General features: G+C 41.5%; 1 protein-coding gene across 1 annotated transcript in view; it reads right to left on the reverse strand.

Annotated features, from left to right (window-relative positions):
* Positions 1-304: 304 nt before the first annotated feature.
* Positions 305-12,721, reverse strand: part of LOC130488160 (phospholipid-transporting ATPase VA-like) — a 114,167-nt gene continuing 101,750 nt past the window's right edge. Inside the window, exons 8-10 of the mRNA XM_056861763.1 lie at positions 6,507-6,724; positions 3,381-3,579; positions 305-401 (exon numbers count right to left, since the gene is read on the reverse strand). Of these exons, the coding sequence (XP_056717741.1) occupies positions 397-401; positions 3,381-3,579; positions 6,507-6,724 (422 nt within the window). The 3' untranslated portion in view covers positions 305-396. The remainder of the gene's footprint in view (positions 402-3,380; positions 3,580-6,506; positions 6,725-12,721) is intronic.

Genomic DNA, 12,721 nt, shown 5'->3' on the forward strand with positions numbered 1-12,721 from the left:
TGAGGTAGCTCTATGGATACCTGGTCAGGCAGCCTGCCGACCAAAGCACAGCCATATGCTCTAGCTGCATAGACAAGGGCGGCTTCATCAGGACTCTCTGCCTCGTAACGCAGTTCTCCCTCTACAGGTTCATTCCCCAGTGTCCATTTTGCCTTCTGGGAATTGTATCCATTATTATTCATCTGGGAAGAGTTAGTTAGCTTTTCTTCCAGTTTTAGTAAAGTACTATCTGCAGACACTGACGAAATAATGCTAGATCCAGCTCGATGTGTCGATTTGCTGGTAGCCAGGCTTGAGGAGCTGCTGTTGTTAGAGCCGGAGGTCAGGCGGCTGGGCGTCAGCCTTCGGATGAAGTCCTCTATGGTCTTTACTGGAGATTTCAGCTCATATCTGATTCTAACCTTGAGAAACAAAGACCAACCACCATGGAGAGAGAGGTGAGAAATGCAGGACATGTATATCTAACAACACAAACCAGCAGAACACGTATTTGCTGTGATTCCGAGGTGTCTGAATATAAACAAATGCAAATTTTCCAAGGGAAACATTCCAACATGGGCATCTGCACTTATGGTATACCCTAAAAAGTTACCTGCACTTTCAAAGATGGTACTACCAATGGGAAAAGAAATCGGGGGCAACCAACACACTTTCCTTAAGCCAGGGATCCCAACATGGGGCTCATGAGAGCCCATGGTGCCCTTTAACACCTTTTCTGGTATCCGCCAAAATGTATTTAGCAAGTGGGTGGGGCCAGGTAGGGCTTTTCCCCAGCAAGGCATATGATCGGCTACTGGAAATGTGATTAGCTGCACAGATTTCTTAAAATGTTGTTTTGGCAGCAGCTGTCACCATAGTACAAGGACTTATTTTTTATTTTATTTTATTCAATTTTTATCCTGCCCTTTCCTGACCAAGGTCAGGCTCAGGGCTGCTAACATCAAGAAATATACAAATATTTATATTAAATGAATTATTAAAACATACTTAAAAACAGTGACAATTAAAGCCCCATCTTAATTATGGCAGCAAAAAAGAAGTCCCCTCATTGGGTAAGTAGTAGAAGGCGGAAGAAACAACAGGGATTACGAATCCAAGGAGGGTCCAGCAGGGGTGGCCAATTGATATACACTGTGTTACTGAAGTTAAGCTATGGCAATCATTTTGTGGCAACCATTTTGTAACGGCACCCACCATGCCATGTCAGAAGTTCAGATTTGCCTGCAGACTCAAAAAGGCTGGGGACCCCTCCTTTAAGCTGTCTCTGGGCTGAAGGGCGGGGCACAAAAGGTCTAAAAAAATAAGTTAAATAAATGTAATAATCTAAATACATTTAAATAATTTAAATAATAATCTGTGTATCCTTTACCTTTCTCCTGTCCACTTACTGGAAAGTGGGGAGAAATGTCATTTTGGAACTTCAGCAGTGAGCATGAAGCCTTAGGGCTAGTCATTTATTTTTGTAGAGATTCTACCTTGCCTTTCTAAGAACACACTCCCCCCCACCCATCAAATTTAACACTCATTTAAAAAACAACACATTGCAAATCTAAAGCTACTTGTCTAGATTTGAATCACGACAAAGGTTTTCTTAGTACAGATATTAATTTAGGTTACTAATGCTGCCGTTTTTTTTACTATTTCTACTGCTGCCAATGGACACTATTTTTTATGGATTCGGGCTTTGTACAGAACTGTCATTACATAACTTATGTAGTATTTCATTGCCTTTTGAGGCCAGTGTTCATACTCCTCCGCCCATTTACATATATCTGCCGAGGACATACACAGGGACAGATGGGCCATGCCTTGGCAAGGAGCCATAGCTTAATGATAGAATGCTCGGTTTGCATGCAGAGAGTCTCAGGTTATATCCCTGGCATCTCCACTTAAAAGCATCTCAAGCAGCTGGATTTGGGAAAGGCTTGACTCAGACACTGGACAGCCATTGCTCGAGGCAGTATCGAGCTTGATGAGCCAATGGTGTGGAATGGAACCTGGAGCCTCAATATGTTCAGGTATCTGAGGAAGTTGGATTAACAATGTAATCCGATGCAGAATCAGTCCATTCTCAGCATAGGCTGGAGTAACTCTGCACTGATAGCCAACAAAGACTTAAAGTACAATAAACCATGTAGGTTGCTATCATGCTCCTATTTGATTTGCTGTAACATATTAACACAGCCATTCCACTGGCACAAAGAATGCTAAATGCCTATTTAAAAAGCAAAAAAACAGGCAAAGGCTCCACATTTTTTCCTTCACACAAAGCCAAGGTTCAAAAATATCACTGAGGTAGGGCAGTGTGATGTTTGGGGTGGGTGGGTAATGAGGAATTGATTTAACCTTAATCTGAACTTTCTGGCCCCCATGGCAAATTCCGCAGAGCAAATGCTAAATTCCAAGCACATTCTCCTGTAGAAAAACTTTTCAAGGGTGTGGGTGGGTGGATTTTACCATGAGAGCACTGTGTCTTCTTAGCTGTTTGAATTGGCCGTCAGTGAAGGAGGCAGGACTGTTATGGAGATGTCCATGCATGTTTTTTGGGTGGGTCATGCAGAATGAAAACCTGATTTAATGTTAATGTGATATAATTCTGCTTAATTATTTTTCGACATCTGTCTCTTTGCATCCTCCTTTCCTTACTTGAACCCTGTGAACCCTTTAGAGACAGGCACAACCCCCTGGTATTTAAAAGAGTTTTAAATAGTTGCTATCCATAAGGCAAGAGCCCTGTGGCGCAGAGTGGTAATCTGCAGTACTGCAGTCCAAGCTCTGCTCACAACCTGAGTTCGATTTCAACGGAAGTCGGTTTCAGGAAGCCGGCTCAAGGTTGACTCAGCCTTCCATCCTTCCGAGGTCGGTAAAATGAGGACCCAGCTTGCTGGGGGTAAAGGGAAGATCTGGGGAAGGCACTGGCAAACCACCCCGTAAAAGAAAAGTTTGCCTACTAAACGTTGGATGTCACCCCATGGGTCAAGAATGACCCGGGGCTTGCACAGGGGACCTTTACCTTTTTTTTATCCATAAGGCACTACACATCTATATGAGTGCTATCACATTTCTTTTCACAAAAAATTATCCTTATAGTACCTGAGAAGGGATCATGAAATGTGAGCGCCAATAAGAGCCCTGAACAAAACATATCTGTAATAAAACGTAATGAGACTAATGCTGCGATCCAATGCACACTTACTTGGCAGTAAGTCTTATTATTCAGTAAGACATGCCCCCTGAGTATATATGCATAAGAGCTGGTGATAGGGTGGCATCCTATGTAAGCCCCATGGAACACTGTGGGGCTTCCTTCTGAGTAAAGATGGAGACTTTGAAAACCGATCCTGAAGAAAAGTAACTTTCTTTACATGGTCTCCCCCAACCTACCTTTTGTCGTGGCTGATTCGGAGATGTAACTACCACTGTATTGCAAATAGTCAAAGCTATGAAAAAGTCGAAGATGTCTGAAAGTTCAGGGGAAAGCTGGGATAACGGATGGTCATGGCTTCTCATGATCTCTAGGTAGCCTGCACATTCATTTACTTTTGCCAGCAAATTTGGATCAGGTGTGATATCTTTTTCCTAGAATGAAAAGGAAAGCCAAGTGAATCATTGGCAGGTCTGTGTACTTCTGCGCTACCTTTCAAAGACTCCAGACTGAGCTTGTTCTGCAGATGTGTTCTATCAAGCTTATCTTTGATAATCCCATCTGAGTCTCTGAACCAACCCGCTTCCGCTTACCCCAAAGAACATCCTGATCCAGGTCTTGTGCTTACAAATAACATTTTCCAGAATGTAATAGGGGTAGGATTATCTTTCCTGGATTGGCAAACACTTCTAAGAAAGGTAGTGATATGCATCTTGAGATGGCTAATGCTGAAGATGAAGAACAACAAAAAACTACCATTTTTAACCATGTACCTGCCAATCATGTTAACAGAGGTATTCTGTTCTGTGTATTGAAATTATCTATGGTAATGTGTTTTCCCTTCTCCAGTCCAACTTGGAATGATAATTAGTTCTGAAACTTGTAATAGGGTAATCATATTAGAAAGAGGCTTCTTCAACCATTTGTCTCATTGCAGAAGACGATTGCTCCTCTCATGTATTTTGTCAGACTGCAGAAAGGGAATTGCAAAGCTGGAAATCCACCCGTGCCCCATGCCATGCTCACTTTACCTATACTTTTCCTTTCTTTTATCTTTTTTTTAAAAAAGTTATATACCAAGCTATGGAGTGGAACAAGTTGGGGGGGATATTAAAAAGTGGGATGTTCTTTTTATTTGCGTTATTGAACACACACGCTTGTAAAAAGTTAAATTTAAAAACAGCCTACACATGGAAAATGTACAGGTCAAAGAGCAGACTGTCTGCTGCATGACATCCCTGTTTTCTATGGTCTCTGAGTTTTTATACTGGGGGGGGGTGGTTGGTTACATCTAATTATGCAACTCCTCAGTAGCAGTCTGAAGTGGTATAGTCCAGAAACCAACATAATTCTTCATGTACTGTTTCTATATTAACATATTTCTAGTCTTCCTTTCTCATAGCACCAAAGCAGGACCCAAGGCACATAACAAAGTAAAAAACAAAATCTATGCCAAACCAACAAAATCCAGCAAAAATAGCATCAACTATAATTGTGTTCTCACATAAATTATATTACTCTGGCCCCCATGGAACTAGCAAAGTTTTTGTAAAACTGAGGTTTCTATAGTCTCTCCAGAATACCAGAAAGTTAGGCACTTTCTTCCAGAGGGCTGTTCCATATGAAGGGGGCTACCAGTAAGAAGGCTTGTGCTTGAGCCGGGGAAACACACTAACATAAGAGGTGAGACTGAAAGTAGGAGCTGGCCAGAAGAGCAAAGCTGCTCAAAGATGTTCACATGAATACATGAAGCTGCCTTATACTGAATTAGACCCTTGGCCCATCAAAGTCAGTATTGTCTACTCAGACTAGCAGTGGCCCTCCAGGGTCTCAGGTTGAGGTCTTTCACATCGCCTACTCCCTTCAACTGGAGATGCCGGGGATTGAACCTGGGACCTTCTGCAGGCCAAGCAGACCCTCTACAAACTGAGCTACAGCCCCTCCCCTGTTCATAAACAGAGAGCCAGCCCTATAAACACAATGCCTAAAACGTTAGTTTAATATAACATTCTAGGATAAATATCCACTTTCTGTTCCTAGCAGCTTAAACTTAACATACAATTATTTAAATCTGGCACCACGGTGGTTAAGTTTTTTCTTAAGCAGGCTAAAATATTTGCTGGGATTTGGAAACTGTCCTACTGCACTTATAAATGACAAATCACTTTCCATATTAGAGTTTAAAACCATGGGAACATCAGGTAAGGAAGGAGATGCATAAGAAACCTGACATGTGCATTTGGCATATGGAACTAGGAAACAAATCTTGCACATATTTTCCCTGATGTAGAGCAGCCAGCCCAGAAACCGGGTCTCCTTTAGTTCCAGTGTCAATGGAAAAAATTGCTGCCCTTCCTATCACATTCAACACCCAGACTGAGTGAACAGCGCTCATGTATTGTGAGTGTATTGCTAATGACATAATCGGCACTGTTGAGGGACTCCCACATTTCATTCCCATATTTCAAATTCTACAATGGAAAATGTGTGCATGCGCACATACGCATCAGTGGGAAACCTCCTGGGAATACCTATGTACGCTGCCTCAAGTTCCACAAAGAAACAAAGGTGAAATACTTATTTATTTCATTTATTTAATGTATACAGGATATTTATTGAGCAGAAAGGAACCATGATTCAATGGCATTCATTTTGCAATTTAAAGGTGCCAGGCTCAATCCCTGGAATCTCCTGTTATCAGATCTCAGATACAATGGTGCCTTTTCTGCCTGGGGTTCTGAAAACTTGCCATCAGACAGAGCAGACATTGCTAAAGTAGATGGACCAATTGTCTGACTCAATATAAGGAAGAATCATATTCTCATAGCAATTTATGGTGTGCTGTAGTTCATGGGTTGTGGGTTATATTTTACTTGAGAAGTTGTATAGATCTAGCCTGAAAGTATATTCAGAATGTGGTACATTCCTGGTTTATTTTGCTCTATGAAAATAATGGTTCAATGGGAAATAGATTCAGGAGAGACAAAAGGACATACTTCTTCGTTCAACAAGTAATTAAATTGTGGGATTCACTGGCAGTGAATGTATTGACGGCTACTCACATACATGGCTTTAAAAAGGGAGAAGACAGATTCATGGAGGAAAGGTCCATCAATGGCTATTAGCTAAGATGAATAAAAGAACCTTCATGTCCAGAGGCGGTTTCGGTGCTAGGAGGCAACATTAGGGGAAGGGCCTTGACCTCTACTGTCCTGTTTCGGGGCCCTCCAGGGCAACTAGTTGGCCACTGTATGAAACAGGTTGCTGGACTAGATGGATTAATGGTTTAATCCAGCAGGGCTCTTCCTATGTTTAAGAACATAAGAAACAAGAGTAAAAGTGCAGGCGGGCAGCCACCTACCATTGGGCTACTGAAAGCAGTGTGTTTGGAGAGAATGCTTGCTCTTTTGGCTTCCACTCTGCTTCCTGTACGCCTATGTGATTTTGTGCTCTGGTTCCTGTGAACAACTTTAATGCTCTGATGACTGCTAATACTGTCCCGCTGGGATAACATTCCTCCTTTAGGTGCAGTTTCTTCATCCTCAGACTCAGCTTCCTGGTACATAGCTATGCGTTTTGCTAAAGAAAGAAAGAAAGAAAGAAAGAAAGAAAGAAAGAAAGAAAGAAAGAAAGAAAGAAAGAAAGAAAGAAAGAAAGAAAGAAAGAAACACAAAAGGGAAAAATGCCTTGGTTAACAATGGCAATAGAAGCAACTAAGCTCCAAGCATTTTATTTATTTATTTATGCCCCCCCCCCAAAGGACTGGCTCTCAAAAATATCACCAAATGTCATAAAAATAATGAATAGTAACGCACAGTATGATTCTCAAAGCACTGCATAGTAAGTCACTTGGAGAATGTAGCCCGAATGATTTAGTATCTTTGATGTCCTATAACTGAAATGTCTTCTGGCCTGAAGAGCTACATCCTTGCAATTCTATATTCAATTGTTATATTTGCCTGATTAGTCTTTTAATTACTTACTTTACTGTCAGCCCACTGACAGAGAAGGAAATGCTGTGGATTAAATTGTTTGATAATCACATTTTATGTGCTTTTTAGGTAAGTACCACTCATTTATTTCATTAGTATAGGCATCTAATGCACAAAGCACTTTTAAATGCATGGAGCCTGCACCAGCAGAGAGCTTTAAAGACTGGATATTTAAAGTTTAAACTTAAATGTGTGATCTTGGGACCCAAACTGCCATTCATTTCATTGCTTCAATGGAAGATAAGTATTAAAGCTGGACTCAAAGTTCTTAAGGTATTAGAATGGCTGAGGATAAGTATTATTCCCACTCCTGATTTGGCCTTCTAGAACCAAACCGTCACTAGAGGATCCTCCTCTCCTGCCCAAGAAAAGTTTAATGTGCCATAGCAGACCACACGATTTGCAAGTTATAAGGTCCTGTGAACTCTCCCTGCAGACAGGCTCCAGTGCCTTCTTGCCTGAGTCACAAACCTGCCACATGTTTTACAGACAGAATCAGTGTTCTTCAAGGGTTCCACCTAGGCTGCAAGACAAGCTATCTTAGCACTCAATCAGTTCACTCCATGCTGAGCAACCAGCCAACTGAGCCCAGTTTTTAAACAGCTGGCTGCACCAAGCTTTATAAAACTCTGGCAGCAGAGAGGATTCTGTCTGGCCAAGTGTCTGTACCTTTCTTCAGCACCTTTCCTGTTGCCTTTGGAACTTTACATTTGGCCTGTTTTGGGACTCTGTTTTATGCCTCTAGTCCCTTTGAACTTAGGTTGCTGCAAACAGAATTTAATTTCTGCCTGCCCTAGACTATGCTATGCACCTCTGGCAACATTGGACTGGCAGCCAGTTCCACCCCTGGATCTCCTGCTGGATCTTAACACCTATATAAAGTCCTTGGCATCTTCAACCAAAAGGATCTAAAGTAGCAAGGCTTGGAAAGACTCTGGTAAGTCAGCACCTGGGCTACATGGATCAGCAGCTTTGTTCTCAGTGAACGAAGCAGAATGTATGGAACAGCTCCTCACACCCAGCACACTAATATTGTATCTTGACTCTTGAGTCACCTAGATAATTCTGCTTGTGCTGATCTAACTTTTGCTCCTTACTGCCATTTTCTGTTTTCCTGTAAGATGTATGCTGAGCAAAGCGTTAAGGTATTAGCTCCACTTATGGATACCTTACTAGCCCACTCTGTGGATTACCATGTGTTAAATCTCCTTCCGAGGTCTAATGAGGACTACAGAAACAATGGCAAAAGTAATCTTGTGGGCACTAAACACCATGGCCCAGCCCTTAAACTACCTTGACTGATTGGGTTCAGAGTACTGATCAAATTCTGATAGTAGGCTTAGTGATATTTTAGTTAACTTTTAAAATGCATGCATTCCATGTTTTTCTTGTGCAACCTTTTGATTTTGACCTGTTTGCTTGCATACTATATGTTCTGGACTGTTTGTATTAGGCCCAGCTTGAGTAAGTACAACAAGCCGTTGCGCTTTATGGACCATATTATTGAGAATGAAGCTGAGAATACCTTTGTTGCCACTGAAAGATTTCTGAGACCAACAAGGTTTCAACTCAAGCTATGCCTGGCTTGCAGGAAAACAAGCCACGGTGTCAGGACTCAGTTTTACAGATGGCGCCTGGTGAACTGAAGGAGAGGCCTGAACTTAGTGGCAGGGCACACCTCTTTGCATCTAGAAGGTCCCAACTTCAATTGCTGGCTTCTCCAGTTACAGGAACTTAGGTAGCAGATCCCAGTCTGTAATCCTAGACAGTCACTGTCAGAATAGAATATTGTGAAGCCGGTCCAGATCAAAGGTCTGATCCAAAGATGCTTCAAATGTTAGGTAGGTGTTGAGCTTGCGTGCCTCAGCCCTGGCCAAAGAAGACCAGACACAGCAGCAGCAGGACCTGTTTCTGGTTGGCCTCTGCAGGTGGGACTGCAGAGCAGGTGTGACAAGAGTATATTGTCTGCCTTTTGACCTTTTCTGCAGTCCCACTTGCCATCTTCTTGGCCAGCTTCTTCACAAAGAGGCCAGCAGAGAAGGCAGCAGGTGGGACTGCAGAGAAAGCAGACAGATATACTTTGTCCCACCCAACGATGACCTCATCAGTAGGTACAATCAAGTATATCAGCTGGCCTGTCACTACGGTTGCCAACCCCCAGGTGGTTGCAAACAAAACCAGCAATTAATTATCCAAAAGTTCAATCCTTATAGTAACTATTCATATACAAGATGACAACTTAAAGTGTCCTTAATATCATATATTAATGACAAATTGCCAACCCCCCAGGTGCTGGCTAGAGATCTCCTTCTATTACAACTGATCTCCAGGTGATAGAGATCAGTTCCCCTGGAGAAAATGGCCTTCTCCTGCCCGCCTCAAAAACCTCCCGCCGGTGGCGAAGAGGGACCTGGCAACCCTACCTGTCACCAGGCTTCCATCATGAGTACTGGCACTTTTCTAAAAAAACAACAATAAATAAAGCACTGCACAGCAACCAAAGAAACCCGTTCACATCCAGAGTCTGAAGCAGGTCCGAAAATTCTCTGCAACAGGTTCTGGGCCAAGCTTGTGCTATGCATCTTGGAAATCAGCTCTTGTTGATCACAGATCCTCAAACTGCCCATGAGGCAGGTCTCAACATCTTCCCTTCCAGTCCCATGCAAATGTACCCTAACATTGCCTGCAATTTTTACATGTCTTTTTAAAATATTTCGTCTACTGAAGAATGAACAGTTTGGTTATTACAACCATAACACAGATGAGTCTTAATTGAACATCAACTTTTAATGACTAATATAGAGAAAATAATTAGTTATTTAATTCAGTACATGACTTCCTTCATTTTCTGGCTCAATGTGACAAGGCTATTACATTCTCAAATAGCTCATAAAATCCACTGGAGCCCATTAGAAATCTCCCTCTTCAGTGCACCTCTTCCCAAAGCCAGCTATATTATCTGCTGCTTGGTCTTGGGAAAAAAATAATGCTGCAAAGATATAAAAAAAGAACAACCACAACAACCCACAATGAAAGGTTGGAGACTTCACCGTGTATTTTGTACGCAGGACATTAAATGGAAATTAGCAGTGAAGCAGGCAATGGCAGGCCAGAGAGCAATAAATACTAAACTGCAAATAGCTATGATATAATTATTTGTAAAAACACTACTCCACAAAGGTTCTTAGGAAAAGCTCATTAGGGAATAAAATAGCTTAAGTCTGTTAGCTATCTTTTTTATATACCACCAAGTGGACAGAGGATTAAAAGAATTTTCTGAAACATACATTAGAAATATCACTACTTCGCGCAACTGTGTTAACTGCAAAGCCTTGGTTAACGTTCCAAGCCAACTTAGTGCAGGGATGAGCGTCTTGTCTTGCAGCAAAGGCTTATTATTTGAAATCTATTACAAGGTAAACGACAGCAGCCAGTTTGTATGGTTTCTGTAAGTGTAAAAGCATCTCTGTTGTGTTTTTAGGAACATGATGGATGCTACGCAACAGCTAAGGGACACGTCGTGCTGCAGGTGAATGAGTCATTGATAGCACAGTTGCTGCTATTAGGTGCTGTAATTGGGTTACCAGAATAGATGGAGCCCTAGCAGAGCTTGGTTTCTGATTCGCAGCGCTGGTGGGATTCACACATTGTTAGGTACGGTGCTACTGTAAATTATTCACCTCCTGGATTTTCTTGTCTGGGCAGGTACGTGTGAAAGGTAAACTATTATAATAATGCAACAGGGCACAGGGTTTACTTTTTTAAAAAAAAATATTAGGTTGACCAGATCTTCAAAACAATTGAAGCCAGGTGGTTAAAATGGGGGGGGGGGATAGGTTGATCTTTTACTCTTCCCCAAAATATGAACTCAGGTTTTTGGAAAGACCAGGGTTTAGCTTTTTTTTTTTTTGTTGAAAAAAATTAGGCTGTGCATGTGGGCTTGGAAAAAAAACACACCCAAATTTTTGAAAAAGAATTCCCTATTTTCATCACATCTTGTAGATACAAAAAAACAAAGTCTAGAAAGTAAGAAGTGAGTTTAAAAAAGAATTCAACTGACCAAGTCTAAGTGTTGTTTTACGTTAGTTCTGTTGGGTTTGCCACATTGGCCCTCGGTTCTGCTTGGCTTCTGTGGTTTGACAATGGTTCTGTTGGGTTTGTTGGTTCTGTTTGCATTTGGAGGCTTTTGTCCAGTGACTGCTCTTGTGTGCTTTGCTATTAGCTTTTTGTGCTGGAGAAAGCATGGAATTCCCCCCCCCCCCAATACAAAACAATGGAGACAAAGCAGGATGGCTGGGGGCACCTTGTTCAGGGGACTGTAGAACTGGATCATCTGAAACTTGAGGGTGTTGACCCAGTTCACTTAAAACTTGGGGTGTATTTAGTGAATGAGCAGGATTAGGTTCTCTTCAATTTTGGTGTTATTTGGTTGAAAAATATCCACTCCAGTCCCCTGGAAAGAGTCCCCCCCATAGGGACCAATGGACTAAAAACAATTAGATTTCTGAAGAAAAGAACAAACAAATCAGAATTCTGAAACAGCATGGTAGGACCTGAATACTCCAGAATACTGATACAGAACCCCTTCCTGAAATCTGAATTTTTTTGAAAACTTTTTTTCAGGTGCACATTTTTACCAACTGCATTTCAAAAACCTTTATTCCTGAAATCATCTTAGACGTTCTTCTGCTTTGCCCGCCTACAATTGCACACTCACTTTCATCTGTTAAATGCTGAATCTTCACAATTACACCTCTGTCCCACACTGTACTTTGTTGAAAATAAAGGATGGATGCTTGAGAGGATTTGTAAAATAAGCTGATTTGACAGGATTGTCATACAACCAAGAGTTGGGATTTTTTTTTTTTTGCAAGACAAAAGTTAACAATGTTCCAGATCACATGGGTGCAATGGCATGGATTAAAAAAGTGTCTCACCCAGAGGAATGAGAAAATGGTGAGATTTGGTCTACACCAAAATACATAGGTGATTTTCTATACCACAAAGACCTGTACACTATACTACTACTAGCTCTTATGCCATAAACTGCCCCAGACATTAATGCTCATTTTCCGTATATATAAAGCCAGGTCTCTGGGTATTAAACTCTTCTATTGTTTAAGATACGACTTCTCCTCATACGTGACAAAAGAATTGAACAGGCTTTAGAAGTAACAGAAGGTCATTCAATTTGCAGCGTGGCTCAACATGCTTCTCTCCAAACAGTATGTTCTCTCCTCCTCTCTATCCTTCCCCACCTCTACTCTAAGAAATGTTTTCTGTGGACCTTAGATTTCACAAGATGCTATGGTGGGATGACTTCCAGTGTCAACAGTGCTATTCCTTGAATGTGGATATTTTTGGACTCTCCTCAAACAGAAGGCTCTTTATGAGGAGCAAAAAGGTATGTGCTTCAGAAGCACAAAAAGTACCTGGTGGAAAAAGCTCCTTTGCACAAATGACTGTTATACAACATTTATCTGCTTATGTGTCTCAGAACAGCACTGCATTTGTAAGTGATCGGATTGATAAAATATAAACATTTCTAATTGACTAAAAAAGCGCCCCAATTAATTCAGCAGCA

This window comes from Euleptes europaea, chromosome 16 (genome assembly GCF_029931775.1).
Source record: "Euleptes europaea isolate rEulEur1 chromosome 16, rEulEur1.hap1, whole genome shotgun sequence".
NCBI lineage: Eukaryota > Metazoa > Chordata > Lepidosauria > Squamata > Sphaerodactylidae > Euleptes > Euleptes europaea.